We start from the raw sequence: 23213 nt of genomic DNA, 5'->3' as shown, positions 1-23213 counted from the left end.
GATTTAAATATTTATGTATTTTTTATTACATTAATAACTTGGATTTACTAAACAAAGATTAGTTTTAAATTGTGCAATAAGAGCATCTGGATTTCTCATTATAAACCTAGTTAACTGATTAGAGCTAATCTTATTTTAAATTAATCTTTGTCGATGCAACCCAGTCTTAGAGTGGCTATGACGTGATCTGAAGGCCCGGGATTACAGTGGTCAAGCTACACTAGTGGAGTCATTCATTCAGATGTTGCAGGGCTCTATGCATTGTGGAAAAACTGCTGGTGGAAAACTATCACCATTTCTCCCAGCTGAGGCAGAGAGCGGGGAGAAAACAGAACCAAAGCAGCGGAGCAACAGCTCTACCACAGCGAGGGGTTGGCGATATATCAAGCACGTTCCTTTGCCAGCAGTTAGTCTAGACCACGAAAGTGGCTGGGGATGACCTAATGGAAAGCATGAAGCTATGACTTTGGCCTCTTAACGGGTGTTTTGGAGAAACTTCAAGGCTAAAGTTAGTATTCCTGAACTCTGAGGCTGCGGTGCTATTTTCATGCCCTTTTCTGAGAGTGAAGACCTACAGCTGTCAGGGTTGATAGTTGTTGTAAATTACAGATGAGTGTCCTCCTTTTTCCTTTATGCTATTACACACATTATGATAAAAGCTTCCACAAATCACAAAAAAAAACAGCAAGAAGATGAAACACACAACAGACAAGTGCAAAGCTTTTGTGTTTAAAGGGATAGTTCAGATTATTTGAAGTGGGGTTGTATAAGATACTTCTCCATACTGCAGTGTATGCTGTACAGTAGAGAATCAGCAGGACAACAACATCTGGCAAAGGGACTCCTGATGAAAACTAGCCTACAGCTAACTTAATTTTAATAACCATTGTCCCTTTTCAAATAAATGACTAAATGCAGACTACTTTGACTGCTTTACCTTGCCATAATGAAGCCTTTTTGGACGGGAAACAGCTGTTATATAAGACAAATACCGCTGCCTTGATTGGTTAGTTTGTTTGCACAATTGTGTGTCTTCAGTGAATCCAAACTAACCCTTTAAAACACAGAAGTCACACAATAACACAAACAAACTTACTAATCAATGCAGCGATAGACAAGCGACTCCCGTTTTCTGCAAGGTTAAATTACTAATTTTGCCAGTGGAGTTTGGTTGGTTTGGAGAAAGCGATATCTGACTTAATGCTATCTGATGGCAAGGTTAAGTGCTGAAAATATTTTTAATACAGTGCACACTTTTTTTTACATTTTGCTGCTGACCCCGTCCACAACAGTACATTGCTTAGCTTCCTACACCCAGACTCCTGCTGCTTCTCCATCCTGAAGGCATGACAAACACCATCTACTGTAGGTAAATACTGACTATGGATTAGTACCTCATACAATCCCACTTCAATAAATCTGAACTATATCTTTAACAGACTTATTTTCATTTGAAACTATCGACAAATGACACAGCACACGTGAGAGGAACTCAAAAGTGAGAAATCCTTTAAAGCGTGCATGTTTGTGGAGGAAGAGCAGAGACAAACCCTGCGAGGCCCCCTGCAGGTCTGCTTTACGGCACCAGACAACAAACAGGTCCAAGCCTGAGAATCATCTGGCAAAGAAAGGGCTTTCAGGGTTCAGGACACTCTCACACACACTCTAACATTCCCAGGTGGGACACTCCTAGAGGGGGGAGGATGACTGTGTGAAGGAAGGAGGCGTTTTGTACTTGAAGTGAAACGCTGGGCTGCACGGCGCTCTCTGGCACACAGGGGACAGAGAGCAGGGAGAAGTCCATGGTTGCACGCTTGGTGCGCACGGAGAGCATGGTCTCCTCAGTCTCCGTAAAGAAGCGCAGGACATTGACAGAATGTCTCCGTACAAACTTCTCCGTCTGCCACGGCCAGCCGCACACGTCAGGTGGGGGAGTTAATGGCACAAGTTAACAAGGGGTGACTTTCTGAAGTACTTTTGCCATCAGAAGGGGACCTCTGATATGCCTCACAGGAAGCCTAAATGTGATTTCAGATAAATGTTGTATGAAATGACTCTATAGGCATCTTATGCGGCACTTTCTGAGCCGTACCTTGTCCAGAGAGTTGCCCTTGTCGTTGTGCTTCTCAGGCAGGCTGTTGCCAGAATCAGTGCTGATGAGTGACCCACGAGAGTCTGCGTGTCGCACAGAGTTGATGTTTGGAGTCGACGATGTGTGAGGTGAAGCTGTCAAATGATTAAAAAGGAGCAGTTTTATATGAATAAAAAAGCAAAAATGTCTTTTTCTTCATTTTTGAGCATCATCTCTCCACTCACAGGTGCCGGAGATGACTCCAAAAACATCTTTGTGCAAGCTGGTGTCCAGAAAGGTGCTGGACCTGGGAGGTGTCATCAAGGCGTTGGTAAGAAGTGAATCTTCTCTTCCATTCTGAGGAAAAACAGGGCCACAATTAAATGAAGAGAAACCTACATACTATATGTGATTGTATGTAATCATGTAATTATGTATGTAATATTAAATTGAACATAGATGGAAATGAGCTTTCAACATCAACGATATCAAAAGTCAGAATCTATCTAATCTAATATGTTTGACAGTGATTTTCCACTGTTCACATTGTCACATTTTTTCATTTATTTTCTTTTATTCCCTAGATTTTAACACAAATACCTGTACTTTCTACTCCTTACATTTTCAAACAAAGGGTTGTTACTTTATTTATATGAAACTGATGGAACAATAACACAGAAGAGACGATTTCTTGGTGTATCCGTCAGTGCATATCACACACGACAGACGTAAAAAGATGAAAACAACATAACAAGATGAACTAAGACAGAGAGGGAGGCTCGACTGTGGAGGGAAGGTGTTCAGTTTGCTTTGCTCAGAAAAAGCTGGTTCTTCAGTAGGCTACTTTTTACTTTAAGTACATTTAAGAGCCTGTATTTGTACTTCCACTTGAGTACACAAATGTGTACTTTTGCCACCTGTTTAATAACTTATCATCTACGACTGCTGCAACACTTTTTCTCCTCCCTTTCTTCTCCTAAAATCTCATTACTCTGTTTTATCTTTCTCTCTGTATAGTGCATGTTAGTGTTTTAGGGTCTGGATGTGGGTATATATGAACGAAAGCTGTCTATGTTAGATGAAATACTATAAAGCAGCCACTAGGTGGCTCCCTTACATTGTTGGACTGGTTAATGGTGAACGGGGAGACTTCCTTCACATTCAGCCTGTTGACATTCTCTTGAAGCAGACCAAACAAGGGCAAGTACAGTGTGGCCATCCTGGCCTGCTGGCTCTGAAAAACAAATAAATCTCTCAGCATCACACACACACTCACATCAGATACTGAAGTGCAGTGAAACTGAAGTAGAGCACAGAGGTAAGAAGATGCTACTTACTTTGGAGGTGTAGCGGTCGTCAAACGTGTGCTTTATCATCAGATTCTTCAGCACCTGGATGGCGATCTGTCGAATCTCCCTGAACTCCTGCAGAGCTGCACTGACCTCCCTGAGCAGCAGCCCGACCAGGAAGTGATTCTTGCAGAAGTCATCTGTCAGTGAGTAATCATGCTGGAGGTCTGTGGGGAGGAAGAGGACGAGGAAGAGATTAGGATTGGCTGACAGAGAGGTGCATGAAGGATGTCACAAACAGCACCAAACAATGAGAGTAAATTTCTAAGAAATATCAATCTCACAGATACAGATTGTTTACAGCATTAAATACAGCAAATTTTGACTTTCATCTATATGAGGAAAATCAGATTTACAGATCTGGAAGCCTAGAATTTATGTTCACAGATGACAGATTCAGACTGTGTGACTGAGCTGCTGTTCCACATCAGTGTTCGCTGTTGGAAAAGACAAACAGGATTAAAGCTGACGATTCAACAGTGACAGCTGTTCACAGATGGTTTCCAGCATCATTTAAGAGAAGTGAAGAAATCCCAGATCACACTCACAATGATTCCCAGAAATAACTGTAATCAAAACACACTGCTTCATCCGAACTCCAAACCACCTCGAGACAGAAGTAATACTTGCACACATCATCACCCACATCTGCACAAAGAGACAATCTCAGCTTCCGTACACACACAAATTAGTATAGTATTTCAGTACAGTGTCTTGAAGAGGATAGACAGATCAAGCCACACCAACCAGTATGCAGCAAAACAGGAAGATAACTGATGAGTTCAGATTTTAGTGGGGGTCGACAGATTTTTTTAAATCTAATTGCTGGTAAGACAAACTCAGTTAAAAATGCACAACTTCAGCCGCTTCACTTTGTCTGTAGTCAACATTGTATGGTCTGCCTGTGAACAATATATATAAATGCCCTCTTTCTGGATTTAAAGCACTATGATGTCAATTTCAATGAGTGGTGTTATATTCAGAGATTCATGATCTGTGTGGAAAGAAAAAAAAAGTTTTGCTTTCTTATTTCCTCCACGCAGATCATAAACTTTTGCATATAAAACTTATTGAAATCGGTTGAGAAATGTAAACAGTACAGCGCTTTATATCCAGAACAAACGCAGCTCCTCTGTTTACTTGTATTTGTTTACAGGACAGTCTTGGCCTGCAAACATCTGCTTAAAGGCGTTTCAACATTTCAAGTCTTGAGCTGGAGCTTGTATTGTTTTAAATTTTGACCCGGAGATTTTGATTTTTACTGGAAATGTATATTGACTCCAAATGATCATAATTATTATTATACGATTATCAGTTTCCTTTGATTAGCAGGTTTCGGCCCTGGAAAAAACGTACAGGTCAACCCATAGATAGTGGAACATTTTTCCCATAGAGTGCTGCAGGGATGACATATTTTTGTGGACCAACCCGGAAGTTAACCCTCTGGTTCCCTCCACGAAAAGTCAGTGGGATTTTTGCATTGGATTTTGGATTAGTGCATTAATCTCTGTGGCAAACTGAAGTTTATTATACTTACATGTTTTGTTCAGGAAGATTTTCACAAACAAACACCACTTTCATGATTTTTGAAGCATAAATGCAATCGATGCAAGTGAAAACCTAACGTCAGGCTCTGTAGTCTCATTTAGTCACTTGTTAGCAACCAACTTTTTTTTTTTTTTTTTTTTTTTTTTTTTTTAATGGTTTATTTATTAGTAAAGTTGAGGCTTCAAGTAGCATACAACTGCAATTTAACATTTTTCAACAATACAAATAGAAGAAAAAATAAAGAAAAAACAAAACAAACAACAATAAAGAGAAGACAAAGGGGAAAAACAAGGCTCTACAAGAAAAGAAGTGTACCGTACACTTTGTCTTCCCTTACAATAACAACATGAAAAAAAAAACAAAACAATAATGAACAAAACAACCCCCCACCCCCCCCAAAAAAAAAAAACAAAAAAAAAAAAAACTGTATTTAATGATTCTTTACACTCAGAGTAGTGTTAACCTATAAACACTGCCATATTAATAATACAAATATGAAAACTGTATTTGTGTATACACATACATATATACACACACACATTCAAACATACATATATAAAGAGAAGAAAGTCCAGTTGCAAGTAAAACTACAGTTCAATCATCACATTTAAGGTGAGGTAAAGCATCTATGAAGGCTCCCCATATCTTTCTAAACGTTGTGGGCCTTTTTCTGACATTATAGAGAATCTTCTCCGGAGTACAGTATGATGTTAATTCATTGATCCAGTGTCTTTGTGAGGGAGGGAAGTCAGATTTCCAGTTTACTAAAATACATTTTTTCCCAGCAGTACTAGCGAATAAAATGAAGTGCTTGACAGAGTTGTATAGTTTCATTTGATTCAAATCTCCAAGGATCCAAATTTGTGGATCTAGTGGAATAGTATTTTGTATAATATCTGAGGTAGTTTTAATAATATATTTCCAAAACTCTGCAATCACTGGGCAGTGCCAGATCATATGTAAAAGATCTGCATTTGTAAACTTGCATTTCTGACACACAGGTGATATGGTATTATTAAATGTGTGCAGCTTAACAGGTGTATAGTACGTTCTGTGCAAGATGTTGAATTGAATTAATCTGTGCTTGGTTGAAGTTAATAATGTTTGAGCTTGTTCTAAAAGCTTATTCCAATCAGCATCATCATATGAACAATTTAGGTCCATTTCCCATTTGTGTTTCGTGAGAGATTTTCCATTTTCAGGACAATTATTATTGAGGATATTATAAATAACTGACGTTAGACCTCTGGTTGATGTACGTAAGGTGTTAAATAACTGTTTCTCCAATGGAGTCTCCTCCAGAATGTCAGGGAATCTATCAGGTGAATTTGCTTTGACCCAGTGTCTAATTTGCAAGTATTTAAACAAATTGTGTTGAGGCAAGTTAAATTTTTGGGACAGTTGCTGAAAACTCGAGAATATACCTTCTGTGTACAAGTCCCCGACTATTTTGATGCCTCTATCCACCCAGCTTTTGAGTGTGCTATCTGCTATGGGCTTTGGAATATATGGATTGTTCCATAGCGGAGTGTTCTTCAATAGTGACCCTTTCAAACCAAGACTAAGATGGGCCTCCTGCCATGCAGCAAACGTGTTTTGTATGATTTTGTTTTTGGTGATTATACTCAGGTTACTTTTATTGCCTATGAAGGGAACTACTTTCAATGGGGTTGTTAGTAGTTCTTGTTTTTCTATTGATATCCATCTGCTTTCATCGTCTTCTGAATGTAGCCAGGTCCATATGCTTCTAAATTGTGCTGCAAGGTAATATTTTCGGAAATTAGGAAGATTTAATCCACCCTTTGAAAATGGCCGCTGTAGAGTAGTAATTTTCACCCTCGGTGGTTTCTTGTGCCACACAAATGATGACAGAACCTTGTTTAGATCTTTAAAAAATTTTACAGGGACCTTAAAGGGGATGCAGTGAAAAAAGTATATATATTTAGGCACAATATTCATTTTTATTGTGTTTATTCTTCCAATTAAAGACAAGGGTAAGTCCATCCACCTTTTAAGGTCAAGTTTGGTTTGTTCCATTAATTTAATGTAGTTTTCTGTGTATGTTTTATCAACTGATTTTCCAACCCAGATTCCCAAATACTTAATTCCATTAAGAGACCATTTCAGAGGTGATGTGATTTGCTTAATTTGGGTATCATGCACATTAAATGGCAATATTTCACTTTTAGTAAAGTTAAGCTTATAGCCTGATGATGTACTGTATTCTTTCAAACATTCTAGAACTAATGGAAATGAGGTTAATGGGTCCATAATATACATCAGAAGGTCATCCGCGTATAATGATATCTTGTGTTCGGCATCACCAAGTTTAATTCCTGCAATTTTAGGATTAGATCTAATTGCGCAGGCCAGGGGTTCAATGGCCAAATTGAAAAGCAAGGGTGAAGCTGGACATCCTTGCCTACAGCCTCTTGAAAGAGAGATGCAATCAGACAAAACACCATTAGTTAGAATCCTGGCTTTCGGAGCATTGAAGATTGTTTTAATGTATTTGATAAAGGTATTTCCAAAGTTCATTGCTTCAAGAGTCTCAAGTAAGAAGGTAGGTTCAATTCTGTCAAATGCTTTAAATGCATCCATTGAAATTATTAACATAGGATTATCTTGTTTCTGAGCTGCGTCAATAATATGAAATAATCGGCGCACGTTATCAGAGCCTTGTCTGCCCCTGACAAATCCTGTTTGGTCTGCATGGATAAGTTTTGGGATAACTTTCTCAAGTCTGGTCGCTATCAGTTTGGCTAAGATTTTATAGTCTGCATTCAATAAGCTTAATGGCCTGTAAGAGTCACATTTTTGTTTATCTTTACCTGGTTTAGGGAGCAATATTATAGTTGCCATTTCAAGCGAACTTGGCAGCTGTTGATTAGTTAGTGATTCTATGATCATGTTTGTAAGCGGGGAAGCCAATTTATTGAGGAATACTTTGTAGTATTCTACAGGAAAACCATCGGGGCCAGGTGATTTATTATTTTGTAACAAGTTTACTGCTTCACAAACCTCAGCAACAGTTATATCAGCATCTAGTAATTTTTGGTTCTCAGCATTTAATTTGGGCATTTTTAGTTTGTGTAAAAATTTCTTTGCTTCCGTACTGTCAGAATTAATATCAGATTGATACAGAGTTTCATAGAATATTTTAAATCTCCTGTTAATATCTGTGGGGTTGTTGATAAGTTCCCCCTCCTCTGATTGAATTTCCTGGATGAATTTATCAGTTTCTTGTTTCTTGATTTGCCATGCAAGTAATTTACTCGTCTTCTCTCCAAATTCGTAGTAATGGTACCTTGTCCTTGCCATTGCTGCTTCGGCTTTGTTAGAGCAAAGATTGTTGTATACAAGACGTTTCTGGGTTAGTGTATTGAGGGTTTCTTGATTTTTAGTTCTGCAATGTAATTGTTCACTCTCTCGAATTTCTTTCTCGAGTTTAATCAACATTTTCTTTTTTTCTTTAACTTTATGTGAACAGTAAGACAAAATATGACCTCTCATATATGCTTTGAGAGATTCCCAGATAACTGAGTGTGATGCAGAATTCAAGTTAGTCTCTAAAAAAATATCAATGTGGCTATTCATGAAGCTAACGAATTCTGGGTCTTTCAATAAATAGGGCTGAAATCTCCACATGCGTTGGGGATTTTGTATAGTGTCAGTCTCCAAAGACAACATAATGGGGTTATGGTCTGACAATGTAGCTGCAAGGTAAGAGCAATTTTTAACCATTGTTAGCATATTCTTGGAGACTAAGAACATGTCTATTCTAGAATATGAATTATGTACACTAGAGTAAAAAGAGAAGTCCCTGTGATTAGGATGAAGTTTACGCCATATCTCACATAATCCCAAATCTTTTAGTGCTTGAATAATGATTGTAGCTGATTTAGTTAATGACAATGGCTTGGATGACGTACGGTCCATAGAGGGGTCCAGAACCAAGTTAAAGTCACCACCAATGATACACAGACCCTCAATAACGCCTAATTTCATCACTAGATTATTGAAAAAAGTTGGATCATCATAGTTTGGTCCATACACATTAATGAGAGTTATTTTATTGTTATTCAGTGTGCCATTTACTATTAAAAGCCTGCCATTTTTATCTTTATCTATGTCATTCAATTGAAAATTCAAATTTTTATTTATCAATAGGGCTACTCCTCTTGCTTTGGAGGTGAAAGACGAGTATAATATATTGCCAACCCAGCCTGTGCGCAGTTTTAGATGTTCTATATCAGATAGATGTGTTTCTTGAATAAAAGCAATGTCCACATTTTGCCTCCTAAGGTAGGATAGTATTTTCTTTCTCTTGATTGGGGAGTTTATGCCTTTAACATTCCATGAAATACATTTTAACTGATACATCGGTTAAGAGATATTTAAGAAATTTGACCAAAGAAATGAGATATTTTGCTGTTTCTGGACTTCTTACCATAAGTGCAAAGAGAGAAAGAATCATAGGCAAAAAAACAGAACCCTAAAAAACCCTGAACATTAACCCCTCTTTTAACATACTGTAACAAAAACACTGAGTATGTTATCATCTACCTACTCTAATGAACTCCACAGCTGCTTTCAGCTGTTGTAAACAAATTACTACAGATCCGTGTTGAACAGGAATATAACTGAAAAATTATAAAAAATAAATAAATAAATGAATAAATAAATAAAGCAGAGTAATGGATATATACATACAAATCTACCGCTTTGCGTGATGCAAAGTCTGTGTTGTGACTAGCTTGATAAAACAATGAGAAAAGTAAATAGATTGACAGCCCTTACTAAAGTATGGCGTGGTATGAATATTGGTGTCCGTGACAGTATAACATTCACAAACTAGAAGAACTAATAAAGAATATTAAGTAGATTTGTAAAGTCCCAAATAAATAAAAGAGAAGAAAACTTAAAGAGAATGCTATCTAGAGCATTTAGGCACCGTTAATTATTCATTTTTAGCTTGGTGTAGAGTAAAGAGAAAGCATTCGGTGGGTGCAGTGTCACTGTTAGTACTTTCTCACACTTCAAATGTCATTACTCACTTCTCTAATTCCGTGAGAAAACTTTGGACGTCGGCTGGCGAAGAGAAAAATCTAACAGATCCTTGGTGCCGGATCCTTAGTTTAGCCGGGTAAAACAGGGCATAGTCAATGTTTTTCTCCCGGAGTTTCTTTTTCACTGTGCTGAATTCTTCTCTTTTGCGCTGCAACTCGGCGCTGTAGTCCGGGTAAAAGGATATCTTCTTGTTGTCCAGAAGAATATCACCCTTTTCCCGTGCAAGACGGAGGACCTTTTCCTTATGGCTGAAGTTAAGGAACTTTGCAATGATGGGTCGTGGCCTGACTGAAACTTTCCCAACGCGGTGAGCTCTTTCGACCACAACGGGGGATGCAAAGTTGTCTCCGCCAAGGAGTTTCGGTATGAGCTGCTCCAGGAACCCCGCTGCGTCCCGTCCTTCCGTCTTCTCCGGTATGTTGATAATCCTCACGTTGGACCTTCTGCTACGGTTTTCGAGGTCATCGGCTTTTTCTTTCAGGACAGCCAGTTGTTTTTCCATTTTCTCCATGCGGCTGCAATATTCATTAATATTGTCTTCGTTAGCGCCAACTCGTGTCTCCAGCTCTTGGACTTGTTCAGATAATGTAGAGAGGGAGTTTTCAATTTTGGTTAATGATGTTTGTATGTCCGTCGTCTTTTTGTCGATGTGTTTAAGCAGGTCTTCTTTGCTATCATGAATAGCTTTCAGTAAACTGTCATGTGCTTCTTGTCCGTCCGCCATGCTAGCGCTGTTAGCTTGGCGGTCGTCGGGGCTTGTATCACTGTAACTGGCTTGTTTGCGATATTTTTTACTCCTGAGGTTTGCCATGCACTGCTGGGTAGAGTAGCCGGATACTATAGTAACGTTGATAGACAATAAATGGTCAGGATAAAAGCAGTTGTAAGAGTTCAACTTTGGGAGCTCACGAATGCGCGTCCATACCTAGCAACCAACTTTTTAAAGACATGTATAAGCTTGTCTTAAACTTGTGTTAAATACAGACCTTATTTCAGGCCTTTAAACAAAAACACATTAAAAAAACCCACTGGCTTTGAGACAAGGGAGCCAGAAATGGTAATATGCTAACTCATTTTAGGACTCATTCCTGCAGCACTCTGTCGTGGTCATCATGGTTGAATATTAGATCGAAGTCTGCCCTTTGTGGAGACGACACACAAGCAGCACACCCTTGCACCTACCTACTACAGTATCGTTTGACTCCATCATATCATAAGGAGACAATGAAGCTAAGTGAAGAAAACATAAAAAGAAAGATAGTGTGTTCTATAACATCAAAAACTGATACAGCAACAGAATTTATTTACTATTTAACATCACTTTCATTATATACGTATGAGCTGAAGAATAAGTAGAGATGTTTTATTTGTGCAGGCCTTTTTTTCGCTGATGGCAGCTTTTTTTGACATAAGCTGCCATCAGCGTTATGACTCAAGAGACAAATTTGATGATCTTCTCACCTTGAAATCTAAGTATCCTTCCCTTTCCAAACGGCATGGGCAGGTTTAAAGGGACGTAGTGCTCGTGGTTGCACACAACACGCAGAAACTCAAACCTGAACTCAAACAGCGTCTGCGAAAAAACAGAAACCAGCGAGACAGCTTTAATACAACACTCAAACACATCATCGTCCAAAACAGCTGTGGAACACAGCCTGATACCCTCCATAAGGGTGCTGGCAAGACTTTTTACAAACAAGCTGTTGTATAAATTGTTTGTATAAATGATGTTACTGTACCTTTGGGTCTCCAGGCATAAAACAGTTGATGTAGTTGTTGATCTGCTTGAACACAAAGCCTCTGTCCATCAGGTTGAAACAGCGCTACAGAAGGATGGGAAAGCATATGTGTTATTATTTATAACATATATGAAATAAATATGTGTATACACTTGAAGAACACATGCAAGATGCAGCAACTGTGGCTCCCGACCTTGATGAAGACTGCCAGACTGTGGTTGGCGTTCCTGGCAGCATCCAGGTTGTCTTTGTATTTCTGAGTGATGTGTGGCATCATCATGTTGACCAGAGTCTCCACAGTGTGATGGAAGGATGCAGAGAAGCGCTGATTCCTGGACAGCTGGAAGGAAATAGCACAGATGTTTGCACAAATGTTATTACACAGCATAAAACACCACAGATCAAGATAGAAAGTCTGGTAAAGTTCTGAATTTTTTTCCCATGTAAAGACCCAAACCAACAATGAATGAACAAGTATTGGTTGTGTAACCAAACGGGGGTGAAGGTCACAACCACTGAAAGATTCAGTGCTGGTATGTTGTACCAGGAAGAAAGAAGCTGCTGCCAAAATCCACATACAACTACCCAACATGATTGCATCTCCAACAATAAAACAGATCTGATAACTTAGGTCAACATAAACAGTTTATTACAAATGCTTCTAAATTGTTCCAGTGTGTTTGGGCCCAGTACAGACATGTGCAGGAGGGAAACCTGCTGCCTCTTTAAAACAGTTTAGTTACTTCTGGCTAACATCGACTTCTGCTGCAGCTGACTGTCTAATATGCGGGCTGTGGGGTTTTTTGGCAGGCAGTTGTTGTTTGCAAAAATCTCCCAAATAAAATGGCAAACAAAACACATTATAATGTTTCACGATGTTCAGGCTTATTCCAACAAAACAGGTACCAGGTCAAACATATCCAACGTCCACGGGTTGCTCTGCACACCTTGTAAGAAACATTTTGAGACATTTTATACATCGTCATCGTTTCATTCATTTATGTGCCAAATGTTCTGAAAATTCAAAGATAGAGGCTTGTAAAACCGTTCAACTGTTGTTGATTAATTTAGTTGTAATTCTCTTCTAATTTAAAGCTTCGGCACTTTTCATGTGGCTGTCCAGTCGGTGCTGATGGTAAATGTAGTCAATTGAAGGGATAAATTCCTCAGTGTGTGCTACACTGACCAAGAAAATGTAATTTTTCAGCTCAGTGAGCCATGCAGCAGTGCCTACATGTACCAGGATGCATTGCGTGTGAGTGTGTGACTCAAACACCCGCGCTGCAGTGTTATCACTACTCTAACCTTTGACAGCGTTCATCTGTCAATCAATCATCAATCAATCACATCAATCACATGTGCCATAGAGTTGTATTATTGTCCAATAATAGGACTGCATGATATGGTAAGAAATCATAGTGCAATTATTGTGACAGATATTTTGATTGCAATATGATTTATGATTAGTGGGAAAGAATTTCTGCATCACAATTTTCATTTCCACTGAAATAAACATTTGTAGGGGTCTGTACCAGACAAACGTGTTGTCTTACAGAACAAGATTTGTAGGCCAGAGCATTTCTTATAGTACTTCATTATGATGCTGTTTTGTCACACATTTTACCTTCATAGAAAAAAAACCCAAAAAACTGCAGCTTCTGCAAACTGCATGTTGCACTTGACCATATTGCAATTTCCATATTTCAATGAATTGTGCAGCCCTATCCAGTAACTATTAAAACACATCAGTGAGCCACACTGTTGCATTGAGACTATGTTACTTCATTTATTCATGATGAACATGTGCACTCTAGTTTATTTTAATTTAACCAAACATACACTGTCCTGCTGCTGACTCACCAGTGCATGAAATGCGTATTAATCCATAGCTAAAAACATTCCCCAACAAATGCACTATATAGTATTTAAGTAATGTGTGCTAAAAACTATAGTGCCCTCTTGTTTTTAAAACAAAAGCACACTGTACATTTGTGCCCCGTGTCTACAGGATTTACATCTTGAGTGGAAACAAATGGGCACTGTAGACAAGTACTGAGAGACAGACTAACATATTGTTTTGGTCTTTTCACAGGATTTGTCGACAAAAACAAAAATATAGAATATCACCAGCCTCTGACTGAAACTTCACAGTTTCCAGACTGGTATGACTTCTCTTTTGGTGCATTTACTTGCGGCCTCCACATTGTGCCAGTGGAGGTTAAACACAGGGATGTGGTTGCTTATGGGGTAAGAACAAACACAGCCAATTAAAGTGCACAACAGTGTGGGGCAGACTGTGGATACATAATACTTTGACTGTGGTGCTGTGGCTGTCCACAAGACTTGGCATGTCGTAAACTACCTAAGCTGTAATAAAGCCGACACGAGCAGACGCCCCCGAGTCAAACACACATGTTGCGGCAGACTTACCTTCACTTTACAGCTTTCAATCAAGTACTGGGCCATGGACTTGACTAAGGCTTCAAAGAAATACCAGGAGTACTGCAGGGCAGACAAACACCAATCAGAGAACAATAAAGAGGAAATTCATGTCAGTTATAATCAGACAGCTTATAATCCTTTTTAAAAAGTACAAATATGTTACCTTGAGGAGCTTGTTGCTTGTGAGGAAGTCAGTGGACGGCTTCAGGATAGCTGTCATGGCTTTAGCCAGCTCCTCATGCACTGTTCGGGCGGTGCTGGACGTGTACGGCTCAGTCTTGAAGACAAACTGGTTCACACACACAAACACACACAGAGTGAACTATGAGAATCCCTCAGTACAAACACAAAATATAGATGTTAGCAGAGTGAATTTTACCTTCACGTATGATCTCAGGTAGTGCTCCAGCCCCTCCTCGTGGCACTGGGCAACAATGTGAATCATGACTCTAAAAGGAAACAATGGGAAAAGAACAGCATGTGTAACCTTCATCAGGAAAAATATATAATCATCGTCATCATTGTTTAGCATAATTTACATCAAATGAATTTTAAGCTGTTCATTTTAAGATTACCATAGCTACTTTACAAGAGGTTGGTTGGCAGACCACATACATTTTACATTTAATAGCCGAATCACATTTCATTACAGTGCAGCAGTACAGTGGAATAATGTGCCCACAAATCTGAAATTGAGCATTTCATAGAGCACATTTCAAGTGCCCTTAAAGAAATTGTAACAGATCACAGTGTAGCATACATAATTTTGATACTTAACTGTTAATTAATTCATTAATTTATTAATTCAACCTTTATTTTAACTTGGAAATACATGGAGACAGCCAAGTAAAACAAAAAAGCTCCTCAACACAAAGAAACATCAGTAAGAAACTTGCATAAAAGTGACAATGAGAAGTAAAAAAAACAACAAAAAAGCCCAAACAAAACCTTTAGAATTAATTAAAACCTTAATAATAAATAAAAATGTATATAAAGCTACTAAACTAAAGCAAGAACATCTGGAGGTAAAATGTGATGTAGTTAAAGATTTAATTGGTTAAAAGGTTAAAAATGAGGAAAGCTTTAAATTGGTCTGCATGTTGTTCCGTGACCAAGTTGCCTGCTATACATTTATATGTATATTTATATGAATGAATTAATTAATTCATTTATTCTCTCTTTCTTCCTCTGAGAAACTTGCCTGGTGACGTTGACTGCCACGTCCTCTTGGGTGGCACTGGTTAGCACCCTAAACAGCTGGTTCAGGGTGGTGGGCAGGAACTTGATCATCACGTGACTCTCCATGGCGTGCAGACTCTGAGGGTAACACATCACAGATCACACAGTGTTTGACTGCAGAGGCCTTCGTGAATAAATGTGGCCATTGTCTTCCTTTACAATTTCAGCAAAGAGCACGGAAGGCTGATAAATTATAACATCTGAAGAAACTAATCCAACAATCACAACAGGAGGACATGGGTGAAGGCCACTGTGCTAATCACCCACATCTTCTGCTTTAGCTGCCTGGAACATGGCAGAGTGTTGGTGCTGATGCATCATGGCCTGTGTACAGGAAACTAACACGAGCCCTGCCAAGTCATTTGGCAGCCCTGTTGTTTGACCCTCTGGCTATTGTTCATGTTCACTGCAGTGTTGACATTAGAACCCAAGAGATGCATTGTGCTCTCCATGCTGGCGTCCAACAGTTGAAGAGTGATGGAAAAACTGAGCTACCAGTACCACAGAAAAAAAAGGAAAAAGAATCACGGTAGCCGGTGTTAGACATTTGACATATGTAACGGTATCAGCTTGATCTTTGCAGGAAAAGCACACTTCAATTCTGCACAAACGCCCTGCAAAAAGTGTCCAGAAGAATGCGCTGTTGGCGAGCTCCTGCACAAAGTAGAACATTAATCTGCCTGTGATCCGGCTCCAACCGAGTGTGACAGTCTGCGGTTTCACGGTGAGTATGAGCTCTGGTTAGCTTGCAAGTTAATACAGACAAGTTAAAGTGTGAAAACATGTCAGACTTTTCCTTTTAGGTATAAAAAAATGTCATTCTGCTCTGCTCAGTCCTAATCCTCTGTTTATACATCCTGCAGAGCGTGCACACTCAGTTATACAGTTTATGCCAAAGCTGAAATGTCAACATTGTGGATTGTGGTTTAAATATGACTCAGTATGGCATTAAAAGTCTCTTTAAAGTTTCTTTCAAGCATGTAAAGCCATTCCTTGCCAAGTAATTAACCTTCAGGTTTGAATAATTAAAGGAGAAATATGTAACAAATGCACACGTAAAGTTCTGCAGTCCAAAAAGAAATAAAATAAAATATAGAACATTCTTTAATATAGTTATTTGTTTAAGAAAACACCCTTCTGAGTACTTTTGCATAGTCATGTAGGTGCAAAGAAATCACTACATCAGCCACCATATCAGTAATCTGTAATTGTGTGTGTGAAAATCCCATATTGTTCAGGCTCTAATATGTTCATATGTTTCATTATGATCATCTGGCTCATGTGATCGCCTCCCATTGGTCACTGTTTCTATATAGGAGTGGTTACACCTCTGTTTGTTTGGTCAAAGTCCTGATGACGACCTCTAGTGGTTGAAACATGTTGGCATTTGAAATGATTTAGTCACTGCAATTAAGGCTTTTTAAGTTTCCTTCCTCATTGTTACTGCTTATTATTGAAGTGCCTGGAATGGCTTCATGTTTACCATGAACTGAAAACACTTTGTAATATCATTTGCCATGTCTAATAGTATTTAAGTGAGTATTTGTACTAAATCACAGGTTTTCATTTTCATCGTTTTACCTTCAGGTATTTGACCAGTTCTCCTCCTGACACCTGGGGCGCAGGTACACTGTTCTGACAGTGATGAAAGAAATTGTGCAAATGTTGATCCTGTGAGAGACACAAAGCAGCACAGAATACAGAAGTTTATTTCATGAAGCTGCATTTTAATGAAAGCATAGCACAAATTCAGATGTGATAAAAAAAAGAAGGGTGAAGGATGCAGATGAATCATCAGTATTTACTGCACTGACAGTTTGTTAAAAACAAAAACTAACCTGAGTGTAGACAGTGGACACGAGGTGAGTGGACACCTTAAACAAAGGCTTGCCTCCATCCACCCATTTGACTTCAGGACCCGAATGCTGTAAATCAAAGAAAAAGCAGTAAGTAACATTAGCTGTACAGATATTCCCTGTTGTTGCAGATTTTTCACATCCCATTAAACTTTATGTTTTTGATATTATTGGCTGAGGCTTTTGGCATCTTCAAAACATATTTACAAATAGTACATAAATCAGCTTTGCACTAAAAAAAGAATAAAAAACATTGAACTCTGAGTAAATGAGGCCAGGCCGTCACTCTTTAACAGCTTGAGGATGCACCCTACCTTGCTGGCACCCTCCTGACAGTTGAGGTATCCAGCAGGCAGGTTGGCAGCCACAGAGATCTGGTGCTCATTCATGATCACCCGGCCGTCCTTCAGCAGGGGGAGCCAGGCGTAACCCACTGAGAGGAGAGACACAAGCCAAGATGGTCAGCTGAGAGCCCGGTTGCATAAACCACCTTAAGTTTCAAACTTAGAGTAAAACTTTTATGTCCCAGAGAGGCGATGTGCTTTAGAGACAGGAGTCTAATTGAAATAGATACCATAAATACATACAATACATCATACACAACACATCACATGATCCATACTTCTGACACTGTCGCCATGACAATCTGTGTCTATTACTTCCACTTTTTAGGAGACTAAACCTCTGCCTTGATGAAACCATATGGAAATCAGACAAAATCAGACGGTTTTCTGTCCTGAAAATGCATCTTGATATCTCCTCTGCTTTAATCACCATAAATTCAGCCTGTTATAGGAGTGTTATGGACATTCCCTGAAAATTATTGAGAAAATCGTTGTTAAGGACCTTCTAGCAGCGTATAAGGGAATATTTAAGTAGCTGAGGGCAAACACTTAAAGGGTTTCCTCAGATACAGATACTTTAAATGTTGTGATTGTGAGATCCGGTGCTGCAGTGTGTTACCTTGAGTCTCGACCTGGTCCCTCTTCTTGGTGCTGGCCTTGCTGTTGCTGTCACAGCTGACGTGGTAGAAGGTGAAGAGCAGGTGATGCTTCTCGTGGAGCTGAGTCGGCAGCTCGATCTTATACTGAGGAATAAGAGCAGCAATAAACCTTCAGTCATTGATTGTGCTGACTTACATGCATGATTTATTTTATTTGCAAGCATATAAAATTGCATTAATAATATAAATAAAGAAAAAAGAAATGTGCCAGGAGAGGTTTTTACAATAAACAAACAATGTAAACAACAAAAGAAAACTAAGCTAACATAATTTCAGGAGAATGCAGCAAAAAACAGGGGGCGACAGAGGACTCATTAGAGTTTGAGAGAGTTGCTAGTCTTGCAAATTCTTTTTGCTGCAAATTAAGCTTATTAAAATTGGAGGGGTATGTATTTTCCCAAACAATATTACCATAAATCAAATAAGGATATAATATAAACTTAATAAACAAGAGACTGACGCTCTTTACTACGTCTTAAGATGTTTGGATCAGTGTGTTTTACCTCGTCGTAGAATTCGGGGTTGTGCTGGTGATGTAATACTGCAGCAAAGGCATGTTTGGTAAACAGGGGTCCTCCAGGTCGGCCATAGATGCACTGTGGAATGAACAACAGGTAGTTAGTTCCTGTAAGGGGAGGGACTGTCCTTTGGGGAATTTGGAGGCACTTCCAGGACACATCTGAGTTTACCTTCAGTGAAACAGCCTCCTCCTCATCTGAGTCCTTGAACTCAATGCAGACAGCTATGTTTCTAGCCTGAGGACAGACACAGCAAACAAAACTGACCCAGTTAGCCAAACTTTGAGAGAAAAGTTTACTGTATAAGAAATTTTAGGCTGCATATGGATGTCATTTGGGTTTGTATGAGGTACTTATCCATAGTCGGTACATTACATAGCTATAGTAGATGAAGGTTGGCATGCCCCCAGTTTGGAGAAGCAGAGGGTAACGGCATGGAAGCTAAAGCTAAAATGTCCTGCTATGGACAGGGTCAGCAACAAAATGTATTTTAGCCACTTAAAAAAAGGGTAGTTTAAGTGTACGCTGTAGTTAGGGAATATTTTCACTGGTTTACTTTGCTGTCAGGCATCCTTTTATGATGAAAAACTGCTGTTATACAAGTCAAATCTCACTTTCTCCAAACCAACCAAACTCTATAGGCGAAATCAGTAATTTTACCTCGCAGAATACAGGAGTTGCTGGTCTACCACTGCCTCAATCTGCTAGTTTGTTTGTGTCATTGTGTGACTTTGGTATATCCAGAATTAACTTTTAAAACACCAATTTCACACAATATCACAAATAAACTTACAGATCGAGGAAGAGGTAGATCAGCAACTCATGTGTTCTGTGAGGTAAAATGACTGATTTTGCCTATGAAGTTTGGTTGGTTTGGAAAGAGTGATATTTGGCTTGTATAGACGTGTTTTACCGTCAGAAAAAGTGGAGGTATTCTAAATTAAGCATACATATAAACATTGATTGATATAGATTTTTTTAGGTGGACCATTTTAGGGTGGCTAAAACATGTTTTGCTCCTGACCCCGTCCACAGCAGGACATTGCTTAGCCTCTGTGCTGGTGCTCCTTTCTGCTTCTCCAAACTGGGGATGTACCGACTGACACCAAATATATAAACTTTCCCTTTAACACTACACAATGAAAGTTTGTGATACCTTTGCAAACGATTTTTGGCTGTCGTACTTCAAGTGCTTCGGGTAGACATAGAGGTGATTGTTGTAGATGGTGAAAGGCTGAGAACATTTGGCGATGCACGGCACAAACTCCTCCACTTCAAAGAAGATGTTGGTCTTCTCACTGACATCAAACTGCTTCACAGGAATGTAGGATGAGGTAACACAATCTATATACAGAAGCAGGAGAGAGGGAGACTAAATAAACAGCCTGCGGACAACGTGACCGATCTGCTTTCATCTCTCATGTTTCATCTGCTTTCATCAAGGATATATAGAGGCCTTACTTGTCAAGTCGGGGGCTACATTGTCAATGGTAACGTCGAGGTTTCCGAGGATTACAGGCAGCTTGGCCATCTTCTCTGGCCTGAGGGAAGAAAAATAAACTCCAGTTAAGTCTCTGCTATCATCTACCAAAGGTTAGAGCGAGCAGGGACAAATGGTAAATACACACTCTCACACCACATTCACAGATGTGAGCAAACATCTTATTTTCCAAAACTGACTGGCATTTTCCAAAGTATAACCTATAGGAGCATATTTTCCTAGAACATCTGCAGGACTACTCAGACAGTTTATAACAAAGAGCTCTCGTAGCAGCGGTACTAACTTTCTGAAATCAGCCAGCAGCTTCAGCATGTCGTCATTGGACAGCTTGTTGCTGTCCTGTCTGTACAGAGCCGAGAAACGAGCACTTTTGTCGAGCGTCCCTGAAGCGTCTTTAAACAAAGGCCTGCAAGAAAGAAAAGGGAAGTCAGGGACATTTCTCTTGTCCTGAACACACCTGCATCCCTGTCTGAATGAACAAAAATATTTGAATCATAATATTTATTTATACATATATAATTTACCTCTACTGTATTTGGAAATGACTGCATATTTCGTATATGTATATATGTGTATATTTTATTTCTGTCATATTCTGCCAATAAATCCCTGTAAATCTTTCACACTGGAACTTTAAATCACTACTGTGTCTGTTCTGTTCGAGAGCATCTGTACGGGTCATGGTCCTTGTGTAAAGTGCACGAAGCCTTTTGTAGGAAAATGAAGGAAAAACCAGATTACATAAAGAGAGAACAAACAGTTTATGTTAATTATTAAAAGAGAAAAAGTACCTTGCTGCCCAGGCAAAAGGCATCCTGTACTGGCCTAACCGGTTACACGCCAGCTTAGCATTTTTTAGGACCTTCTGTGCCACCTGGTGAAAAACAGGAACACAGTTCACCTTAATCACTTAAAGGGAATTTTTTTTATGGATGTCCAGTCAATGTTGATGGTAAATGCAATAAATGCAAGCAATAAACTCCTTAGTGTGTGTTTTATTGACCAAGAAAGCTGAGTTCTCCTGATCACAGAGTCATGACGGCAGTTCCTACATATACCAGGATGCAATGTGACACCCACATACGCTGCTGTGTTACTGCCACAAAACTTCACTTTCACAGGCTAAATAATAAAATTAACAAAAAACTCACACTTGTTAGCTGGACCACAGCAGTTAGCCTTACTAGTCTGATTTCAAATTTGATTACATAACATAAAAAAATAAATATTTTACAACTGTTTTCCTGAGGGTATGTTAGTTAGGCTGCTCTTAGAAAAAATGTTCCCCTTTCCTTTAAAACTTTCCATGAGAAACAGGAATTCTACTTTCCAGGTTGCTGGATTTTTTAGGATTCTTCATTTCTCTCTCCGTCTCTCACTAACTGAGGCAGATAACGCATGAGAATGGATGAATCAAGGAGAACTGGATACAACGGGTGCATTAAGCTCTCCTCCGCGACATGTGAATGCCAGAAAACGAAATTCAGTGTAGCTGTGTGGTCGTCTGGGTGGAAACAGTAGTCATCTTTAGTCAGTAGTCATTGGACTTACACATGATGTACAGTGTCTGAAACAGGTTGTGATAAAGCCAAGGAAAAAAGAAAGGTGAGCATTTGCCATATAGCCAAAGAAATACGGGAGAACTGTGACCTCGGGAGGAACTGGAAGAAGACAATCAGAAATGGGAGTCTCACAAGAATATTTGAGAGGTTGGCAGGTATGGCCTTATAGTAGTAAAATTGAAAACTTCATATCATGATTATATGACAAAGTTCAAAAAGTACCGATACACCGATCAAATCATTTCACAAAGTTTTATATTGATGATTTGATGCAAAACAAACCCATAGTGTTGCTGAGGCTGCATCTGGGTGACTGCTGATAAGTTGGTTGATTCTGGGCAGTATTTACCATGAGTTTTTCAAAGTGTGGTATACAAACACAACTATTACGATAATTAAATTTGAAAAGATAATCTTAATCATCAGGAGGATTTTAACAGGCAGAAAGAGGTAATGTGTCCCAGTACACAGTATGTAAAATGCAGTATGCCAAAAATACCTGGATGTCCTCCTGCATCTGGTCAGATTTTGCAATATGTAAGCCAGCATGCTTTTCTGGCTATTCTGACCCACAATCCTCTGTGATGGGTATATGAGCAAGATGGTCAAAGGAACCATTATATCAAGTAGTGTGTCCCAATTGTATGCATACTGCAAACAACAGTATGTACTTTCTATGTGGAGCTGCGGTATGTACTAAAAGTAAAACATAAAAGCATGCACTTTGGACTGCAGGGTAGAAATCCAAGCTGTAATGGCTTGTAGCTCTTCCTTAACACCAACAACATCACCGTGACATCACTGGATGCAAGAAGAACAACAGATTTTGCAGCAGGAGAACTCAACTGTCTCTCTGAATATAACACACACTAAGGAATGTAATATTTCAAGTGACCACATTTATCATGAACACTGATCAGCACATAAAAAGTGAGGTGGATTTCCCCTTTAAGTTGTAACATATTCAGCATGCTGCCAGTCTCAACAGAGATACACACAGATAAGACTTTTAACATGTCCTCTTCACACACACACACTTAAAAAATAACACACAGACATGGTTTTCTCTGTTGCGTGCACACACATATGTACACACAGAAAACACACATTTTTTCTCGCCCGGATCACATCACTACCCTCCACGGTCCCTTCAGGGTGCACGACCACATTTGTACAGCCAAAGTCAATGCTGCTGTTGAGAGTCTGTGCAACTGGTCGGCACGTAAAAACAAGGATGATTATCTTGTGTATAATGTGGAATAATCTGGTGGAATCTGCTGAGTCCGAGGGAACATGCTGCCCTGTGAGGAGGACG

At 39.2% G+C, this 23213-nt stretch overlaps 1 protein-coding gene across 13 annotated transcripts in view; it reads right to left on the bottom strand.

Annotated features, from left to right (window-relative positions):
* Nucleotides 1-23213, bottom strand: part of LOC146322929 (dedicator of cytokinesis protein 9) — a 130519-nt gene that overhangs the window by 18645 nt on the left and 88661 nt on the right. For 7 of the 13 annotated variants that reach the window (XM_084725078.1, XM_084725080.1, XM_084725082.1 and 4 more), the window contains exons 14-34: nucleotides 21128-21210; nucleotides 20620-20742; nucleotides 20297-20376; nucleotides 19992-20179; nucleotides 19007-19072; nucleotides 18821-18913; nucleotides 18278-18401; nucleotides 17629-17747; nucleotides 17297-17383; nucleotides 17040-17129; nucleotides 15421-15536; nucleotides 14599-14668; nucleotides 14383-14508; nucleotides 14208-14279; nucleotides 11971-12117; nucleotides 11778-11861; nucleotides 11500-11611; nucleotides 3409-3587; nucleotides 3189-3305; nucleotides 2317-2428; nucleotides 2093-2226 (exon numbers count right to left, since the gene is read on the bottom strand). In XM_084725078.1, coding sequence (XP_084581204.1) covers nucleotides 2093-2226; nucleotides 2317-2428; nucleotides 3189-3305; nucleotides 3409-3587; nucleotides 11500-11611; nucleotides 11778-11861; nucleotides 11971-12117; nucleotides 14208-14279; nucleotides 14383-14508; nucleotides 14599-14668; nucleotides 15421-15536; nucleotides 17040-17129; nucleotides 17297-17383; nucleotides 17629-17747; nucleotides 18278-18401; nucleotides 18821-18913; nucleotides 19007-19072; nucleotides 19992-20179; nucleotides 20297-20376; nucleotides 20620-20742; nucleotides 21128-21210 — 2322 coding nt within the window. Of the gene's footprint in view, nucleotides 1-2092; nucleotides 2227-2316; nucleotides 2429-3188; nucleotides 3306-3408; nucleotides 3588-11220; nucleotides 11269-11499; nucleotides 11612-11777; nucleotides 11862-11970; nucleotides 12118-14207; nucleotides 14280-14382; nucleotides 14509-14598; nucleotides 14669-15420; nucleotides 15537-17039; nucleotides 17130-17296; nucleotides 17384-17628; nucleotides 17748-18277; nucleotides 18402-18820; nucleotides 18914-19006; nucleotides 19073-19991; nucleotides 20180-20296; nucleotides 20377-20619; nucleotides 20743-21127; nucleotides 21211-23213 lie in introns of all 13 variants that reach the window. The other 6 variants (XM_084725074.1, XM_084725077.1, XM_084725071.1 and 3 more) reach the window with 1 other exon arrangement.

Source organism: Lutjanus erythropterus, chromosome 8, assembly GCF_056507025.1.
Source record: "Lutjanus erythropterus isolate fLutEry1 chromosome 8, fLutEry1.hap2, whole genome shotgun sequence".
In the NCBI taxonomy this organism is placed as follows: domain Eukaryota; kingdom Metazoa; phylum Chordata; class Actinopteri; order Lutjaniformes; family Lutjanidae; genus Lutjanus; species Lutjanus erythropterus.
The sequence above is the reverse complement of the archived record's forward strand: the minus strand, read 5'-3'. Positions and strand labels throughout refer to the sequence as shown.